The sequence below is a fragment of the Heptranchias perlo genome, chromosome 5 (genome assembly GCF_035084215.1).
Source record: "Heptranchias perlo isolate sHepPer1 chromosome 5, sHepPer1.hap1, whole genome shotgun sequence".
Taxonomy (NCBI): Eukaryota; Metazoa; Chordata; class Chondrichthyes; order Hexanchiformes; family Hexanchidae; genus Heptranchias; species Heptranchias perlo.
The window spans coordinates 118,567,149-118,587,344 of NC_090329.1; the positions used below are offsets into that span (position 1 = coordinate 118,567,149).

The 20,196-nt window shown below is 39.7% G+C and overlaps 1 protein-coding gene across 4 annotated transcripts in view; it reads left to right on the top strand.

Moving 5' to 3' along the window:
* The window catches only part of LOC137322059 (zinc finger CCCH domain-containing protein 6), a 49,552-nt gene extending 30,017 nt beyond the window's left edge, over nucleotides 1–19,535 (top strand). For all 4 annotated transcript variants that reach the window (XM_067985115.1, XM_067985117.1, XM_067985116.1 and 1 more), the window contains 7 exons: nucleotides 41–169; nucleotides 1,505–1,616; nucleotides 2,751–2,860; nucleotides 3,977–4,311; nucleotides 10,819–11,462; nucleotides 12,385–12,627; nucleotides 16,955–19,535. In XM_067985115.1, the coding sequence (XP_067841216.1) occupies nucleotides 41–169; nucleotides 1,505–1,616; nucleotides 2,751–2,860; nucleotides 3,977–4,311; nucleotides 10,819–11,462; nucleotides 12,385–12,627; nucleotides 16,955–18,471 (3,090 nt within the window). In that variant the 3' untranslated portion in view covers nucleotides 18,472–19,535. The remainder of the gene's footprint in view (nucleotides 1–40; nucleotides 170–1,504; nucleotides 1,617–2,750; nucleotides 2,861–3,976; nucleotides 4,312–10,818; nucleotides 11,463–12,384; nucleotides 12,628–16,954) is intronic.
* Nucleotides 19,536–20,196: the final 661 nt, after the last annotated feature.

The window sequence follows — 20,196 nt, forward strand, 5'->3', positions numbered from 1 at the left end:
GTTTTAGCAACATTACTGATCTAAATATTGTATTTTGCAGGATGGTTTTGGAGGTACTAATTTTCCCCGGAAGAAGAAGAAAAATCAAGATTTTTCATATCACGGTACAGGCGAAAAGAATAGGAAAGGAGGCATATGCAAGTATTTTCTGGAGGGACGCTGTACTAGGGTATGTTTTTGTTGCAGAATTTGTGTACATCATGCTCTCTTAATGACCTACTAAAAGAACCTATTGGTATGTATCAGTTAGAACTGTAGATTAAAGGCAACGTTGAACTTCTTTCTCTTCTTGAATCCTTTGAAGGACACACCCCCCCCCCCCCCCCCCCGCCCCGTTCCAAGTTCTTACTCAATGTAGTATTACTCCTAATATCTGAAAATATGAGAATGTGGATTACCACATCGTTGGTGATGTTTACTAAAAACATAATCTCAGCTGACATTCTAGTACAGTACTGAAGGAGTGCTGCACTGTCGGAGGTGCCAACTTTCGGATGAGATGTTAAACTGAGCGCCCATTGGCTCTCAAGTGGACATAAAACATCTTGTGGCACTACTTAAAGGTGAGCAGGGAAGTTCTGTGTCCTAGCCAATATTTATCCCTCAACCAATACCACTAAAACAGTATAATTGGTCATTTCTTATTGCTGTTTACGGGACCTTGCTATGTGCACATCAGTTCCCGCGTTTCCCTACATTAAAGCAGTTGCATCTCATTGCTAGTGAAGCATTCTGAGGTCGTGAAAGGCTCTATATAGATGCAAGTTCTTTTCTTCTTTTACTAGGTCACCACCTTAATTACATAGGAAGTTGCAACATGAGATTCAGGTTGTTCGGTCTAACTGGTCAATGTTGGTGTTTAGCCACTACATGAGCAGTAATGGTTGTGGCAATCAGATAACAAGAGTTTCTCCTCAGTAGCAAATTTGCATGTTTTGAGGTAGCACTCAAAACAGTTTTGGCCTGACGGGGGTCCTTGTGTAGGCAATAATATATAATGCAAGTTATTCTGAGACGCTAGCAGCTATTCTCCAGATTGTCTCAAGTAAGTTATGGAATAATTTTGTATGATTGTATAGGGCATCATGTCCTTCGCAATAGTGTCTGTAGAATAGAACTTCATCCTATCATGAGAGGTAAGTTGCACACAAATTGTCTGCCTACTACCAGCAGTTGTAAATCATAAAGTAAGGCGACTGAGAAAATAGCATTTTAGGAATACAGTTCAGTAGACTATACATAATTTTTCATTTTATTTACGTACAAGACAACTCTACCAATGCCAGTCGAACAAGGTGCACAAAAGTGGTCCAAAGTGGCCAAGTCCATCTGTCTTTATACCCCTGACTGCCAGAAATTTCTTGCCCTTGGGAAGTCTGAAGCCTCAGGAAATTTGCAACTTGCACAACATTTTCAAGAGTACTGTATTTTCTAATGGCATCAGATTGCTTCCTTTTTGCTATGACTTGCTGCTGTTATTTATATATTTTTGATTTTTAAATAGGGGGACCAATGCCGATACAGTCATGATATAGCCTCAGCGAAGAAGAAGGACATCTGCAAATTCTACCTAAATGGGTTTTGTACCAAAGGAGACAACTGTATTTTCATGCATGATATCCTTTATCTTTTTATTAGCTGCATGTAGATGTAAACATTCATCCACAAATCAGCATTGTGGGAGAACCTTCACCACACGGACTGCAGCGATTCAAAAAGGCAGTTCACCACCACCTTCTCAAGGGCAATTAAGGATAGGCAATAAATGCTGGCCTTGCCAACGACGCCCACATCCCATGAACGAATAAAAAAAATTGGATTTCCTTAGACCTTGTGTTCATACATTAGTCCACTTCTGTGATTTTTGTCCCTTTTCTGATGAAAGCTGAGTGTCCTGTATTTAGGTGGTTTAAGTAGCTGCTTTAAATGAGCCACAAGAGAAAGGCAGCTAGAATTATGCATTGAAAATGAATGAAGTCAATGATTTCTTGATTAGCTGTTGAACTTTGGGCTTGTAACTATTTAATAAGGATTTTATATGCAGAAATATTAATCTCAGTTATTATAGGTCCAGGGAAATGCCTGTCGTCTTGGGCTAGTTAGTTTTGTTCAACTTCAGTTCATAAATTATGCTGAAGCAAACATTAACATTACAGTAATGAAAGTGACTCAGATGTCAGGAATAGTTTTATTATTGTAATAACCATGGATTAAAAAAATACTAAAATTAACCTGTTTCTACTTTCGCGGTTGCCTCTGCACCCATTTTCCCTTGTATGTAACTTTAATTTTTATTTCTACCCAATTTACCTTGCTATACCACGTTCTTTGTGCTTCACTTATGTTTTTACATTTTTTTTATCACCTCTGTTGTTCTGTTGCTCCCCAGTCAATTTTGGAAATGGAAGCAAATCTTTGGCTCCAAAGTCCACTTTTTTCAGCTAATGCAAGTGCATTTGGAATCATCTAGACCAATGAAATGGTTAACAGGCTTTTTGAATGGTGAATTTTCAAGGTGCTCTATTATAGCATCAGTAAATTAGTGTGCAAATGTGGTTCATAAAGTTACTTGATTGATAAATCTGGGGTGTATTATTTTCCCATTGGCTTTTATTAATGGGGAAATGTACTTGTACGTAAGAAGTGGTCTGTTAGGTTTCACGAGCTCTAAAATTCTCTCTTCCACAGATTTCCTTGTTGTGTTTTAAGTGTTCTAATTAAATCAGTTATGTTCCTTAATGTAATTTTACGTGAATATCCATGTAAGTTCTACCACACAGGAGCAAAGTGCTACCAAGGAGACAACTGCAAGTTCTCTCATGCTCCACTTACTGAAGAAACAAGGGAATTGTTAGACAAGGTTTGTTTGCCAACAAATGCATATGATTAAAAACCTAAAATGAACTACAAATAGCCCTGTTGATGGCTGTGTAAAAAAAAATGCACAGTATGGTATGCCATTCTGTGGTACAGACCAGGAAAATCTCAGGTTCATTTGCTGGTCTGTGCTATGTTAATGAAAGGGTTTGATAGGGTAGACTTAGAGAAAATGTTTCCACTTGTGGGGGAAGTCCAAAACTAGAGGTCACAAATATAAGATAGTCACTAATAAATCCAATAGGGAATTCAGGAGAAACTTCTTTACCCAAAGAGTGGTAAGAATGTGGAATGCGCTTCCACAAATAGTAGTTGAGGTAAATAGCATAGATGCATTTAGAGGGAAGCTAGGTAAGCACATGAGGGAGAAAGGATTAGAAGGGTATGCTGATAGGGTTAGATGAAATAGGGAGGGAGGAGGCTAGTGTGGAGCATAAACGCTGGCAGAGACCAGTTGGGCTGAATGGTCTGTGTACTGTCATTTTGATGTATCTCTGTTAGTTGATCTTAGCAGGCATAGTACTGGCGGTGCTGAAGTTGGCTTTAACATTCTTGTCAGTTTCCATTCCACTGGCGATCCAGCTTCTGTGGTGTGTGTAAGTGAGAGGGGGTATCAAGGATGGTTAAGTATAGGGTCAGCAGTGTTGTCTCCTATGATTGAGTTGTCTGAAGCTCATTTTAAGACTTATGAAGAATCGTCACTTACGGCAGGTACTGGGTGGGAGAATCATCAATTTTGTAGTATCGAATGAAAACCTAAAATGCTTTCTATAAAATTGGGGGTTGGTCTTGTGTTGTGTGTTTAACTGCATTACATTTTTAGCTTGTGTCTTGACCAAATTGAAAGCTAAGGTCATTGACTGTTTCTGGATGTGGCCGTTTCACACTTTTCTGATAAAGGGGATTATATACTTACCAAGGAATCGTAAAGTTGTTGCATTTGAATTACCAACAATTGGTCTAAGCAAGAGTGTTCAGTATAGGTATTTGTTTCTTAAATTTATTTACAATCTTAGCTAGGTTAAGTTTATAAAACTTGCAAAATTGTTTATTAAACCTATGTCTACTTGACAAATTAATGTTTATTATATTTTGTCAGGTGTTGAACAATGAAAGTGTAAATTATGATAATGACCACAGCAATACCAATGACTTTGATAATTATGAATATGATTATGAGTACGAGTATAACGAAGATGATGATAAACATGAAGTGGAAGAACTTAGGAGACAAGGTATAACTCCTCTCCCAAAGCCGCCACCAGGGGTTGGATTACTACCAACTCCTCCACAACCACCAAACTTTCCTGGTCCAGTGCCGATGGGTCCTCCTGGCACCCAGCCACAAGCCACTTCACCAGGGAGGAAGATTCCCTCTATCTTTGATATTGTGGTACAGCCAACGACCGTCTTTGCTCACAAGATGGGACTGAGGTATGTTGATTTTAATGCATATCTGTCGTTGGAATAAAGGCCAGTGATCAGGTACAATGGGTTACATACACCATTCAAAGCAAACTGAGTTTAAAAAGTACTAGTGTAGGCCTACTCAAATGTACAGTCTTTTCTGATTTGAATAGATGTTGACAGACATATATAAAATGGCATGGTTTGTCATTTATAGACACCTGTTATTTGCATATGTTGAGGGTTTCTTTGTCTCCTCCCAATAATCAACATATGCACGTTATCCAACTTATCTCCAGGACTTGATATGAATGCATTTACGCTACAACTGTAGTTTCAGTGCAAAGAGGTTTTAATTCACACTGACCCTACAGTTATTGTCTAGGTGCAGGCTATATCTAACCTGGAGTTGAGGCCCAGCCTAACAGCAGAGCGAAGTGGTGCGAGACTCTGGAGGGGGAGTCTCATTCTACTTTGGAGTCCAATCAGGTCTTAACTCTGCATTTACATGATGCACATTTTGTGTAGGAGTAAAGCAGAAACTGGTTCTTCACCCCGTCCGAAACTTGTGTAGTGTAAATGCAGCCTGAAGTAACAAACATCAGGCTTAACTTCCAAACGGTTTGTTTGCTTTGACCTATGTGTTTTTAAGGTTTTTGAAAGTACATAATAAATAGGAGCAGGAGTAGGCCAAACGGCCCCTCGAGCCTGCGCCACCATTCAATAAGATCATGGCTGATCTTCAACCTCAACTCCACTTTCCCGTCGAATCCCCATATCCCTTGATTCTCCAAAGATCTATCCATCTCAGCCTTGAATATATTTAATGATTCAGCATCCACAGCCCTCTAGGGTAGAGAATTCCAAAGATTCACAACCCTCTGAGTGAAGAAATTTCTCCTCATCTCGTCCTAAATGGTCCTGAGACCATGCCCCCTAGTTCTAGACTCTCCAGCCAGGGGAAACATCCCTCTCAGCATCTACCCTGTCAAGCCCTCTCAGAATCTTGTATGTTTCAATGAGATCACCTTTCACTCTTCTAAACTCCAGAGAGTATAGGCCCATTCTACTCAATCTCTCATAGGACAAAGCTCATCCCAAGAAACAATCTAGTGAAACCTTTGTTGCACCGTCTCCTAGGCAAGTATATCCTTCCTCAGGTAAGGAGACCAAAACTGTACACAGTACTCCAGGTGTGGTCTCAGCAAGACTTCCTTATTCTTGTATTCGTAATAAGGAGATGAATTAACAGCGCAAATAGATGTAAACGGATACGATATAATTGCAATTACAGAGACATGGCTGCAGGGTGACCAAGGCTGGGAGCTGAATATCCAAAGGTATTCGATATTTAGGAAGGACAGGCAAAAAGGAAAAGGAGGTGGGGTGGCGTTGTTAGTAAAGGATGAAATCAGAGCAATAGTGAGAAAGGATATTGGCTCAGAAAATCAAGATGTAGAATCAGTCTGGGTGGAGTTAAGTAGCACCAAGGGGCAGAAAACACTGGTGGGAGTTGTCTGTTGGCCTCCAAACAGTAGTGGTAATGTAGGGGACGGCATCAAACAGGAAATTAGAGATGCATGTAACAAGGGTACTACAGTAATCATGGATGACTTTAATCAACATATAGACTGGCCAAACCAAATGAGCAATAATACTGTGGAGGATGAATTCCTGGAGTGTGTACGAGATTTTTTTTAGACCAGTACGTTGAGGAGCCAACCAGGGAACAGGCTATCCTAGATTGGGTATTGTCCAATGAGAAGGGGTTAATTAATAATCTTGTTGTGCAGGGTCTTTTAGGGAAGAGTGACCATAACATGATAGAATTCTTCATTAAGATGGAAAGTGAAGTAGTCCAATCTGAAACTCGGGTCCTAAATCTAAACAAAGGAAACTACGACGGTATGAGGAGTGAGTTAGCTATGATAGATTGGGAAGCTTCATTAAAAGGCATGACAGTGGATAGGCAATGGCTAACATATAAGGAACAAACGCATGAATTGCAACAATTATACATTCCTTTCTGGCGCAAGAACACAAAAGGCAATGTGGCCCAACGGTGCCTAACAAAAGAATTAAGGATCGTATTAGATCCAAAGAGGAATCATATGCCAGAAAAAGTAGCAAGCCTGAGGATTAGGAGCCATTTAGAATTCAGAAAAAAAGAACGAAGAGATTGATTAAGAGGGGAAATATAGAGTATGAGAGTAAACTTGCAAGGAACATAAAAGTGGACTGTAAAAGCTTCTACAAGTATGTAAAAAGAAAAAGATTAGTGAATACAAATGTAGATCCCTTATAGTCAGAAACTGGAGAATTTATAATGGGGAACAGGGAAATGGCAGAGCAATTAAATACTTTGGTTCTGTCTTCACGGACGAGGACACAAATAACTTCCCAGAAATGCTAGGGAACCAAGGGACTAGTGAGAAGGAGGAATTAAAGGAAATTAGTATTAGCAAAAAAAAAGTGCTGGAGAAATTAATGGGACTGAAAGCCGATAAGTCCCCAGGACCTGATAATCTGCATCCCAGAGTACTAAAGGAGATAGCTACGGAAATAGTGGATGCATTGGTTGTCATCTTGCAAAATTCTATAGATTATGGAACAGTTCCTGCAGATTGGAGGGTGGCAAATGTAACCCCACTATTTAAAAAAAGATGGAGTGTGAAAACAGGGCACTGCAGACCAGTTAGCCCAACATCAGTAGTGGGGAAAACGCTAGAGTCTATTATAAAGGATGTGATAACATGACACTTAGAAAATATCAATGGGATTAGACAAAGTCAACATGGATTTATGAAAGGGAAATCATGTTTGACAAACCTACTGGAGTTTTTTGAGGATGTATCTGGTAGAATAGATAAGGGAGAACCAGTGGATGAGGTATATTTGGATTTTCAGAAGGCCTTTGATAAAATCCCAAATAAGAGATTAGTGTGCAAAATTAAAGCACATGGGATTGGTGGTAATATACTGGCATGGATTGAAAATTGGTTAACAGACAGGAAACAGAGAGTAGGAATAAATGGTTCTTTTTCGGGGTGGCAGGCAGCGACTAGTGGGGTATCGCAGGGATCAGTGCTGGGGCCCCAGCTATTCACAATATATATCAATGATTTGGATGAGGGAACCAAAAGTAATATTTCCAAGTTTGCTGATGACACAAAACTAGGTGGGATCGTGAATTGTGAGGAGGCTGCCAAGGGGCTTCAAGGAGATTTTAGACAAGTTGAGTGAGTGGGCAAATACACGGCAGATGCAGTATAATGTGGATAAAAGAGAAGTTATCCACTTCGGAAGAAAAAACAAAGGCAGAGTATTATTTAAATGGTGATAGATTGGGAAATATTGATGTACGAAGGGACTTGGATGTCCTTGTACACCAGTCACTGAAAGCAAATATGCAGATGCAGCAAGCAGTTAGGAAGGCAAATGGTATGTTGGCCTTCATTGCAAGAGGATTTGAGTACAGGAGCAAGGATGTCTTACTGCAGTTATGATGTGGAGATGCCGGTGATGGACTGGGGTTGACCATTGTAAACAATTTTACAACACCAAGTTATAGTCCAACAATTTTACTTTTAATCCCACAAGCTTTCGGAGGCTTCCTCCTTCCTCAGGTGGTGAGGAGGAAGCCTCCGAAAGCTTGTGGGATTAAAAATAAAATTGTTGGACTATAACTTGGTGTTGTAAAATTGTTTACAATTACTGCAGTTATACAGGGCTTTGGTGAGACCACACCTGGAGTATTGTGTGCAGTTTTGGTCTCCTTACCTAAGAAAGGATATACTTGCCATAGATGGAGTGCAGTGACGGTTCACCAGACTGATCCCTGGGATGGCAGGACTGTCAAATGAGGAGAGACTGGGTCGACTCAGCCTGTATTCACTCAAGTTTAGAAGAATGAGAGGGGATCTCAATGAAACATAACATTCTGACCGGGCTAGACAGACTGGATGCAGGGAGGATGTTTCCCCTGGCTGGGGTGTCCAGAATGTGGGGTCACAGTTTGGGACACGGGGGTAGGACATTTAGGACTGAGATGAGGAGAAATTTCTTCACTGAGGGTGGTGAACCTGTGGGATTCTCTACCACAGAAGGCTGTGGAGGCCAAGTCACTGAGTATATTTAAGAAGGAGCTAGATAGATTTCTAGACGCAAAAGGCATCAAGCGGTATGGGGAGAGTGTGGGAATATGGTATTGAGATAGAGGATCAGCCATGATCATATTGAATGGCGGAGCAGGCTCGAATGGCCTACCACTCCTATTTTTTCTATGTTCGCCGACCCCCTTGCAATAAAGGCCAACATACCATTTCCATTCCTAATTGTTTGCTGTACCTACAAGTTAACTTTCTGTGTTTCATGTACAAGGACACCCAAATCCACCTGAACACCAACATTTAATAGTTTTTCACCATTTAAAAAATACTCTGCTTTTCTATATTCTTCCTACCAAAGTGAATAACCTCACATTTCCCCACATTACACTCCATCCACCACCTCCTTGCCCACTCACTTATCCTGTCTGTATCCCTTTGCAGACTCTTTGTGTCCTCCTCACAGCTTACTTTCCCACCTAGCTTTGTATCGTCTGCAAACTTGGATAGATTACACTCGGTCCCTTCATCTAAGTCATTAATATAGATTGTAAATAGCTGAGGCCCCAGCACTGATCTTTGCGGCACCCCACTAGTTACAGCCTGCCAACCTGAAAATGACCCTTTTATTCCTACTCTGTTTTCTGTCTGTTAACCAATCCTCTATCCATGCTAATATATTACCCCCAACACGTTATCTTGTGTAGCAACCTTTCGTGTGGATCCTTATCGAATGCCTTTTGAAAATTCAAATATACTACATCAACTGGTTCCCCTTTATTTACTCTGCTAGTTACGTCCTCAAAAAACTCTTAATAGATTTGTCAAACACTATTTCCCTTTCATAAAACATGCTGACTCTGCCTAACCATATGATGAATCTAAGTGCCCTGTTACACGTACTTAATAATGAATTCCAACATTTTCCCGACGACTGATGTCAGGCTAGCTGGCCTGTAGTTCCCTGTTTTCTCTCCCTCCTTTCTTGAATAGCAGAGTTACATTTGCTGCCTTCCAATCCACTGGGACTGTTATAGAATCTAGGGAATTTTGGAGGATCATAACCAATGCATCCACTATCTTTGCAGCTACCTCTTTTAGAACCCCCTAGGATGTAGGCCATCAGGTCCAAGGGATTTATTGGGTTTTAGTCCCTTTAATTTCTCCAGTACTTTTTCTTTACAGATATTAATTACTTTAAGTTCCTCACTCTCATTAGACCCTTGGTTCCCCATTATTTCCTGTGTGTTTTTTATGTCTTCTACTATGAAGACAGATACAAAATATTTGTTGAACGTCTCTGCCACTTCCTTATTCCCCATTATAATTTCTCTTGTCTCAGTCTCTAAGGGATCCACATTTACTTTCGCTACTCTTTTTACATACTTGTAGACAATCTGTTTTTATATTTCTTGCTAGGTTAATCTGATTCTATTTTCTCGATCTGTACTGTACTGATTTTCAGTTTAAAAGAGCAGTGTTTGAGTTAAAACTATTTAAAATGCTACTTTGTCAGTATATTCTCCCTCTAATGTATAAAACACTTTCCTACATCTTTATTTTTCTTTCTCCATGTTTGAAGTCACGAGTTTCAATAAAACGTCCTAAAAGTGCCATTTTCATTTTCTCAGACTTTTGGTGGATCAGCTGCTAACATTACGATCAACTTCTGTTTTTTTTTCTACAAATCTGAGAGTGGTCTATAGTAAAGGCAAAGCTGGTTTTGAAAACCATAGGAACATTGATGAATTAGTTTCACTTGTATCCAAAATGTTGGAGCCTTTTCCAACCCTCTCAACCTATTGCTTTGTGCAGAAAATGTCTGATAGGTAAAATATATTGTATTATTGAATAATATCAGCCAGATTTCATTACATATTGCAAATTTAATTGATTTTCTGGTACTATTTAAAATACCAATAAAGGTCTAATGAATTTTAATTATAAACATCGCTTTAAAACAGCAGCAATGCTCTCAACGCAGATTGAATTGTTAGATAAGCAGTGAGAGACCATCGGTTTAGGGTTAAAGAGTTGACTTTCTCTTTATAGGAAAACGAGAAGAAATTTACATGTAATAGCACTTCAGGTTTTATAGTTGGGGAATCAAGCGCCTTGGCTATCCCAGTCTGTAGTTGTTATAGCGCTACAGCAAAATAGATTTTCATTCATGTGTTTGTGCTTTCCCCACATGGTCAGTTTCTGATCTCGACTGGAAAAGCAGTAACTTCCACAAAACAGATCTTGTGATGTGTTCATTATAAATTTGATTGACCTCAACTTATAAGGGTGGCATTTTTTTTAAAAATTGAGCGGGTGGAGGGGTAGCAACGATATTCAGCTGCACTTTAAATTGCCTCACTATTTGGTTCGGAGAAAGAGGTGGTTTTCTGCATGTTTTTCCATTAATCTTTTGCTTTTTTTTTAGGCCGCAGTTTTATAACAGTACGTCACCCCCACATCCTCCATTCGAAGGAAACGAACCACCACCTCCCCCTCAGATGTTTGGAGGTGGTCCAGGTCCAGAACAAAACATGATGCCTCCAGGACCCAATGGACCTCCAGAGTCTCCAGGTGGTTTTGGTCCTCCTTGTCCTACAGCACCACATGGTCTGCCAGTTCCACAAGGTATGCCTGGGCCAGTCATGTCACCAGGCTTACCTGGACCGCCAGTATTACAAGGCCAACCTGGAGCGCCAGTTCCTCCAGGACACCCTGGTTTACCCCTCCCGCCAGGATTTCCAGGCCCACCAATAAATACAGGACCAAATGGAGCTCCAGGTCAGATGGGATTTCAGGGAGCTATGATGAACATGCCCATGGAACATCAGATACCACCACCATCACAAAATCAGACTCACCCGCAGTTTCCAGTAGATGCATCTCAACAAATGCAGCAAGATATCGCGTACCAGCAAGATATCGCGTACCAGCAAGATATCGCGTACCAGCAAGATATCGCGTACCAGCAAGATATCGCGTACCAGCAAATCCAAAATCCAGTGGACTTCTATAACTCTTACTATTCGCAACAAGCAGTGCAAAGTTTGGAGCAAGAAAACCATATGGGAGGTATGGCATGATTGTTACTTAATTGAACTTGTTTGAAGTTGCTGCTTAAAGGACCAGCACGTCACAGTTAAAACAACCTTTGTTCAGGTATTGCTTAGACACCAAATCTATATTCACGTTTTTAAACGGGCCTTCAACTAACACTGACAGATTTCCCACTATGGAGCTGGACAAACATTCCCAATATCCACTGGTGCAGTGCTGTAGTAACATTTTCAAAATGTTTCAAGTGACTAGAAGTTAATGGTTCATGCTGTTGGAAAATTCTATGTGGCATTAGGGGGGGGGGAAAGGAAAAGAAGGTTATGCTGATAGGGTTAGATAAAGAGGAGTGGGAGGAGGCTCGCGTGGAGCATAAACACTGGCATGGACCATTTGGGCTGAATGGCCTGTTTCTGTGCTGTATATTCTATGTAATGATTTTCTGTAGTTAAAATCCCTCATTTGATATGTGTACAAAGCTCTTTCAGCATTGCAGTAAGGTGCTTTAAACTGATTTACTTAGTTATTTGTTCCTAATTGTGCATTGTGATGGCATGCTGTATCACAGTAGAAAGAGGCTTCTTGCTCATAATTCCCCCAGGTGGTGAATTCTGTGTCCTCACTAGGTTTATGCATGCCAACCAAATATGCAGGCAAACAATTTAATTCAGACGAGTCTTGTATATCCAGCACAGTATTATGGTATGGTAAATGTCTGGAAATGGTTGCTTGCTTGTAACTGGGGCAGGAACACAGTAGAAATTAAAATGAACATTACAATAGTATAATAACATTTAACTGCAGAGGTGTGGTTGTTTCAGAAAAATATAAATAAAGGCAGGTAGATAATTTCCTTGAAGTGTCTTATTTGTGACCCATTAGCAGAGTCTTATTGACTTATGAAGGAACAAATTTCTTTTTTATGTTTTTAAATATTCAGATGGAGTATCAAATTCGGCATCTGAGCAGAGAGATCATCAGTCTTACTTGGGCACAGATGATTCTAGAGATAGCGACACTGAATCGGATGCCAGTAGTTCAACAGGTCGTAAGCCTACTGTTACTGTTCCAGACTTCCTCCCAGCCAAACAAAAAGCTCTATTTCTGAGAATTAAGCAGAAGCAACAGGAAGAGGGAGGATCAGACAATAACCAGTCACAGTTGCTGCAGAGCAGAGATGAAGGTTAGTCTTAAAAGATGCTGTTCATTTGATTGGTTTGAGACTATTTGTTTTCTGTCACTGAATGGTGTTTACTCTCACGTAATTCGTACCCAAGACGTATTTCTTTTATTTTTCCCTTTGCCCTGAAGGCGCCAACTCTTGGTGGAGTTTGGATGTCGACAGTTACTAACTAAGTGATCAATCCTTGTGTGTGCATCTAGACAATGAGTGTTGGCAGACTGTGGACGCAATACAGCTAAGCCTGATTCGTCCTCATTTATTCAACCTTTGCCTAAAAAAAAATCTGGTATTTGCTGCATCCTTGGGGTGGGATGGAATGTAGGCAGTGGTGGCCTATGGCCCAAGTGAGTGCCAATAGACCTGGCTTGTAACCTTCCTGCTGGCTTCTCTCGTCTTTGCACTTGGGCACAACCCAGATTTAGGCAGCTCTTTAAAGTCCCCAAGCCTTGAAGACTGGAAAAGGCTTCTCCTTGGTTAAAATCCATCAATTGGGAAGCAGCCTTTTCTAATCCTCCGGGCCCAGGAACTTTAAACGGTTGAGGCTTTCAAGCGTTGAGGTGTTGATGAAGGTAAGGAGAATGAGAATGTCAGGTTTTTTATATGTACAGGGCGCTCACTTTGGGTGGGGGTTGCCTTTTTGTCTATGTGGGGGGCTTATTATGTAATCCTATGCAGCCCAATCACTAGTTTTGCCATGTGTATCTGGTTCCCCAGCTCCAAAAGTTGGACACTGTCCCTTCAATTTAAGGTATTATGACATTACTGTAATAGAGGCCGCTAGTCCTTTTTTTCTCTCATCAGGTGTTTTGTCTCCTGGATCAGAAAGGAGTTATTTGTGTCAACTGACAGCTGACTTTTTTTCAATCATTCTGGAACAAATAGAATTAATTTGCAACTATTGTGCATTTTGCTTTGAGTTTTGATACCTGTGTGTTTCGGGCAAACACCAACCACCACTGTGAATTGAGTCTTAGCCTTACCAATTTTTTCGCACTTTTAGCTACTGGTGGCTAATGCTATCATCTGGTTTTAAAATCTGATTAGGCTGTTACAAGGCCTTGTAGTGATAAATGCCCACAACGGCTGCTTACAGGTTCTTTCTTCATTGTATGATTTTCCTAAGCAAAGCTTATTCCAGGGTCACTTTTTGGTCCAAAAGGCAAAGGATTCCTTTTGAGCTCATAACACTTGGGAGGATAAATGCCTGGAGCATCTATGTTCCAAACTACCTTGAAGTTGTAGGTTCTCCAGAATCCCATGACCAGTTTTCTGTACTGCCTTGTATACTTCTCTTTGTATGTGGATGTTGAATGAACGTGAGAAAATGTTAATGACCTATGTTATGTATGGGTGTTCCTTATTCTTTGGAAGTTCAATACCAAGACAGAATGTTCCTTCCCTGCTTGTCACTTGTTTCTCTTTATGATCGGGCTTGGAGCTACTTGGCAAACTTGCAGTACTAGGTTTCAATGCTCTTGCTGTTACTTAGCTCCATCTCTGAGCACATTAATGTAGTGGTCCATAACAAGGCCTTACAGCAAGTTAGGGGAGGAACACCTGCACAAGGCACAAAAAAAAAGGATCATTGTCCCAGGCATTTTCCTCCATTGAGTGTCAAATCCTGTTTGAACATGGGTACAAGCTGTTCAGTTCAATAGTGCTGCCGCTAAGGGATGCACAAGATAAACTCTAGGTAATGACAGCAAAATGGCAGAAATATTGAATAATTATTTTGCCTCCGTATTTACAAGGGAGACTAACTGGGTGGAGATGACATGAGAAGAAGAAATCAAAAAAGATATCAAGACATTTAACATAGAAAGGGGGGAGATTGATAAACTAGATAAACTTAGAGAGGATAAAACCCCTGGTCCAGATGGATTACATCCACACATACTAAAAGAAGCCAAGGAAGAAATAGTAGAGGCACTATTATATATTTATAAAAATTCATTAGAAAAGGGACTCCTGCCAGAGGACTGGAGGACAGCTAATGTGATTCCTATATTTAAAAAGGGAGATAGAACAAGTCCAGGGAACTATATGCCAGTTAGCTTAACATTGGTAGTTGGAAACATAATGGAATCTTTACTCAAAAGATGTAATAGAGAAACATCTAGAAACTGAAAATATAAAGAATAGTCAACACTGGTTTCAAAAGGGAATGTCATGCTTGACCAAACTTATTGAATTCTTTGAAGTAACTGAAAGAGTAGACAAGGGTAATGCAATAGATGTAATATACTTGGATTTTCAAAAGGCTTTTGATAGTAGACTCATGACTACAGTCAGAGCATGTGGAGTCAGGGGACAAGTAAAAGAATAGATAGCAAGCTAGATAGAAAACAGAAAGTAGGGGTTAAAAAGTAACTACTCAGACCGGTATAAAGTAGGAAATGGTGTTCCACAGGAATCAGTGCTAGGTCTACTGCTGTTCACTATTTACATAAACAATTTGGACTTTGGAATCGGAAGTACAATTTCAAAATTTACGAATGACACCAAATTGCGGAGTATAGTTAATACTGAGGAAGACTGCGACAAAATACAAGATGTTATTAAACTTGCAGAATGGGCGTGTAAATAGAAAATGAATTTCAATATAAATAAGTGTGCGGTGGTGCATTTTGGTAGGAGGAATAAGGAGGCCACATACCCTTGGAAAATAAGAGTCTAAATGGGGTTTAGGAGAAAAGGGACGCATGTTAACAAGGCCATAAAAAGTGCAAACCAAGCACTGGGTTTAATTTCTGGAGGCATAGAATTGAAAAGCAGGGAAGTTATGTTAAACTTGCATAGAACCTTGGTTAGACCACACTTGGAGTACTGTGTACAGTTCTGGTCTCCATATTACAAAAAGGATAAAGAGGCACTGGAGAAGGTGCACAAAATGATTTACAAGGATGATTTCAGAACTAAGGTTAAACTATCAGGAAAGACTGAACAGGCTGGGGCTGTTTTCTCTAGAAGAGAAGGCTATGGGGTGACCTAATAGAGGTCTTAAAAATTATGAATGGTTTGATAGGGCAGATGTAGAGAAGATATTTCCACTTGTGGGGGAGATCAAACTAGGTGCCATAAATATAAAAGTCATTAATAAATCCAATAGGACATTCAGGAGAAACTTCTTTACCCAGAGAGTGGTTAGAATGTGGACCTTGCTACCACATGGAGTAGTTGAGGCGAATAGCATAGGTGCCTTTAACAGGAAGCTAGATAAGTACAAGAGAGAGAAAGGAATAGAAGAATATGCAGATAGGGTGGAATGAGGCTCGTGTGGAGCATAAACACCAGCACAGACCAGTTGGGCCGAATGGCCTGTTTCTGTGCTGTAAATTCTATGAATTACTTTATATACAAGATGGTGATGGACTTGGATGAGACTTCAGAAACTTGCTCCATTGTGCCGCCTAGTGGTAGGAGCCTGCAACTACACCAGTTACATAGCAAAATTGAATGGTAAATGTTGACAAAGGTGTGACCGAAAATTGTGACAACAGGAAATAAGGTTTGTGGACGAGAGGTGTGCACCCAGTGTAAGATTTAGTAATATATAGGTAGATTACGATCTGTTAACACTGTAACTCAATATAAACTAACATTTTACCCTTTTAGGTCCATTTTTAAACCATAGCTTTAACGGGTGAACTTGGCCTCATTGCATACAATCATTTGTGTAATGGGTTGTTTGTAATTATCAGTTTGAGATCATTTGGAAAGCTTAAGCAGAACTGCTTAATGGTGACCTAGAAGTGTTCAGTACAATTTATGTCTTTTGTACATCAACATTTAATATACAGATTCTTTGCCTCTAGTGGCAGATGGGATCTGTAAGAAGTATTTCTTTTCATTATTTTAGTAAAAACCCAAGGAACAATGTTAAGGTTAACCTACCAGTTATGATCAGCTTTTGAGCTGTCTAATAACTTGCTGTTGATGCTGAATCATGTGACCTCTTTACTATGGAGTCCCACTCAGCAGTAACTGGTTTAAAACTGCCTAAACTCATTTTACTAGAACCATTCATTTTGATTCCACTGAAATGGTTACAGCATTTATGCACAAGTTCAACAACTGAATGCTCAACTGCTGCCAGTCACCCAGCAGTATCATGCTGCTGCTCCTCCTAGTGGCTGTATCTAAAGTAGCATTGATAGTCCTGGGAGCAAGCTGTCCTCCAGTATACTATGCATAGCACTGGAAGGGGCAGAATTATTTAAATCTGCTTCTCTTGCACAGCACCTGATTATGGTGGTGTTGATTACTCAAAATCAATATTTAAATTTACTAGTAGAATTGGTATTGATATTTTCCTAACTTGTTTCAGATGAATCTGTAAATTGGTATTCGAGTGATGAAGAGGAAGATGGTAGCAGTGTAAAAGCAATATTGAAAACCCTTAAGAAACAAAGCGAGACCATGAAGAACCAACAGCCTACTGTAACAGAGCAGACATCTTACACAAACATGGACCCCAGACTTGTGAAAGAAAAAGCCCCTGAAAATAAACCTTCAGATCTTCGATTAAGGGCTGACTTACGACAAAGTACAACTGGAGAAGTCAAAAAACCTTCAGAGGTCGTAGTCTCTGCTGATCCAAGATTAGCAAGAGATCCCAGAAAGATGAAGGTACATGAGAATGCCAGTATAGGCCTTTCTGTTAGTGAGAGCCCTAAACACGATTCTCATCCTATCTCAAACAATAAGCAGCAAGGACTGGATGATGATGAAGAGTCAGAACGAGAACTGAGGGAGAAAGCAGCCATAATACCTTTGGAGACAATACCTGGTGCGACCTTACGGGATCCACGCTGTCAGCTGAAGCAGTTCAGCCACATCAAGATGGACATCACCCTCTCTAAACCCCACTTTGCAAAACTTGTTATTTGGACACCTGAGGACCTCCTTCCACTACCGCTGCCAAAGCAAGACCCGGTGTCTTCAATAAATTTGCCTCTCCCTCCACTAATAGCTAACCAACGTCTGAATAGAGCGCTGAGTATTATAAGTGACCCTCGTCAGATTGCTGATCCACGGTTGTCTTTGCGGTCTAAAGAGAATAGTGCAATAAAAAGCACCGAAAAGAACGCAGACTCAAAGGTTTCTTCCGACAGACCTTTAGACCCACGATTACAAAAGTCATCAGATCCTAGATTGCAGAAAAGCAACAGCACAGATACTACTTCAAGAGAGTTCCACGTTGCACGAGCAGATCCTCGCTTATCAAAAATAAGTAGTGGTTCTACACAAGTGTCGGGAGTCGCTGTTAAGATGGATCAGACCTCACTCCCTCCGTATGCTCCCAAACTGTCTGCAAGTGGCATTGGACTTGGATCCCCCAGCACATTGCTCAGTGGCATCAGTCTCTATGACCCACGGACACAGACTTCTCAAAGCTTAGTGACTTCGGTTTTAACTACGCAAGCCGATTCCTCTAGGGAAGGAGGAGAGCAACTAAAGAAACTTCTTGTACCAAAAAATCCCGCAAAATCGGAAAATGTCCAGTGTGATTCTTCATCACTACTGTATAAATCTTCATTGGTGCAGGAAGGTAATAGTGCAGAGAATACAACCGATCTTGGTGCAGAGAAGTCTGACAGTTACAGACCGCAGTCGAAGTCTGGAGGAGCCCAGGCAGCTGCTGCTTCTGTTCCTGCAGTACATAACCTACCAATCCAGGCTTTAGCTGGCCTAATCAGACCACAGTATAGTGACCCAAGACAAACTAAACATTCTGGACCTCCTAGCCAAGTGGAGGAAGATGATTTAAACAGTAAAAAGGGTAAAAAACCACTGAAAGAAATGTTCAAGACTTTTGATCCAACAGCATCACCTTTCTGTTAGCATCCACTCCTCGAAAGACTGGCATTCAGTGTGTATATTGTAGCTTGTCCTGGTTCTTTAACTTATTTGGCTTGTTGGTAGTGTTTTATTTATTTTTTTACTATGTACAGTCTGTTTGTTAACTGTTCAAAGAAATGCATGCAGTGGCACACGCCAGACTGTATGACTAATTTTTTTTTGGTCTGAGTATGTAAGAACTACATTTTGAATGAATAATTTTTTATGGTAATAGAAATATATATATATATGTATAGAGAGAATATACCTGTGACCACATTTAAACTTCTTCCCGGTGAAGTAATCGTTTTTCCTTGTACTGAAATTGCTTAAAACCTATTGTACAGTTCTTGCATTCTAAGTTATTTCCTGCTTGGGTATTGTGTGATTATGTATTATTGAAGTAGTACACTGAAAAACTGTATATTGTTTTTAGTACTTTCAAGTAACTACTTTTTGTTGAGAGCTAATCTTAAAGAGAAAAATTACTGCCACTTTTATATTGTACAGTTTAAATAGTACCACTCTGATGATGGTATACTTAGTCAAGGTCCGAACCAGTTTTTGAGTTTCATTGTTAATCGGTGCTGTCATGCGTGCACTGCAATTTTGTTTTAAATTAGTTGCTTTGATATTTTGTCACAATCAAGTGTGGAACCATTTGCAGTTAGACACTGTTCATAGATATTGCACTGTACATCTTGTTATGTACTTCAAAAATTGTGATTTTTTTTGTTTAGCAAATGTAAGCGGATCATCTGTTTTTAAATTGGCAAATCAACCAGAATCATGTCAAAACTTACTGAAGATCAATGTACACACAATGTATAAAGCATTTATTGTGAAAACTTTTTTGTTTGGTCTAGAATAAGTCCTAAATTTAGTGAACTACTACTTATCCATTTAATACAAGGAACTAGTAGTGGATTATTGTGCATTAATAAAAGTTTCTGAGCTTGTTCTTTACGTATGACACCGTATTTTCATATTGAGCTACTGAGAGCTTTATAAACAAAGCCTAATGTAAAAGCTTTTTGTACATATGTATTAAAATCTTTTAAAGTATATTTTTATATGTATGTTTTAATTTTTAGTTAACTTTTAGGCAATGCTGCATATGATGCTTCAACTTGACCTGCAGTCATATTAACTTGAGTCTCTATACCTAACTGTTGAGATTAAAAAATAACTTTAAATCAGGAAAGTAGATGACATACAAAGAGAATTGCAGCCAGATTGAGATATTGAATTGAGTAGTAAATTAAAGACTACATTATGTTTTTTTAAAATTAAATACCGGCTTACACATGCCTGCTGTAAAGGTTGCGATATTCTGGAATGACACCATACCTGTCGGGCAAAATGCTTTATGACAGGTTGCTGCAGGAAAGGAAGACTTGTACTCATCTGATGATATTTCATGTTTTCTTAGTATGCAGTGCTGGTATTTTGCAGGCCTGTGTGCCTCCTCATCTGAACTAAGCATTTCCATTTCTAAAGCCAATCCTTTTTAAGAGTGTTAAATTAAACTACTATGGACTTATGAGCCCTGGACCAGAAATCCTTTGTTAACATTGCACATAGTTTTAACACCATTTTCTGTTTTGGGCTGAATTGAAAACAATATTATTTGGACTCCTGTCTTTCACACTGAATAGTTTGAATGAAATGCAGGCTTGTATTTACCAACTGCCTAAATACCTGAACCATTCTACACAATTAAGAGAT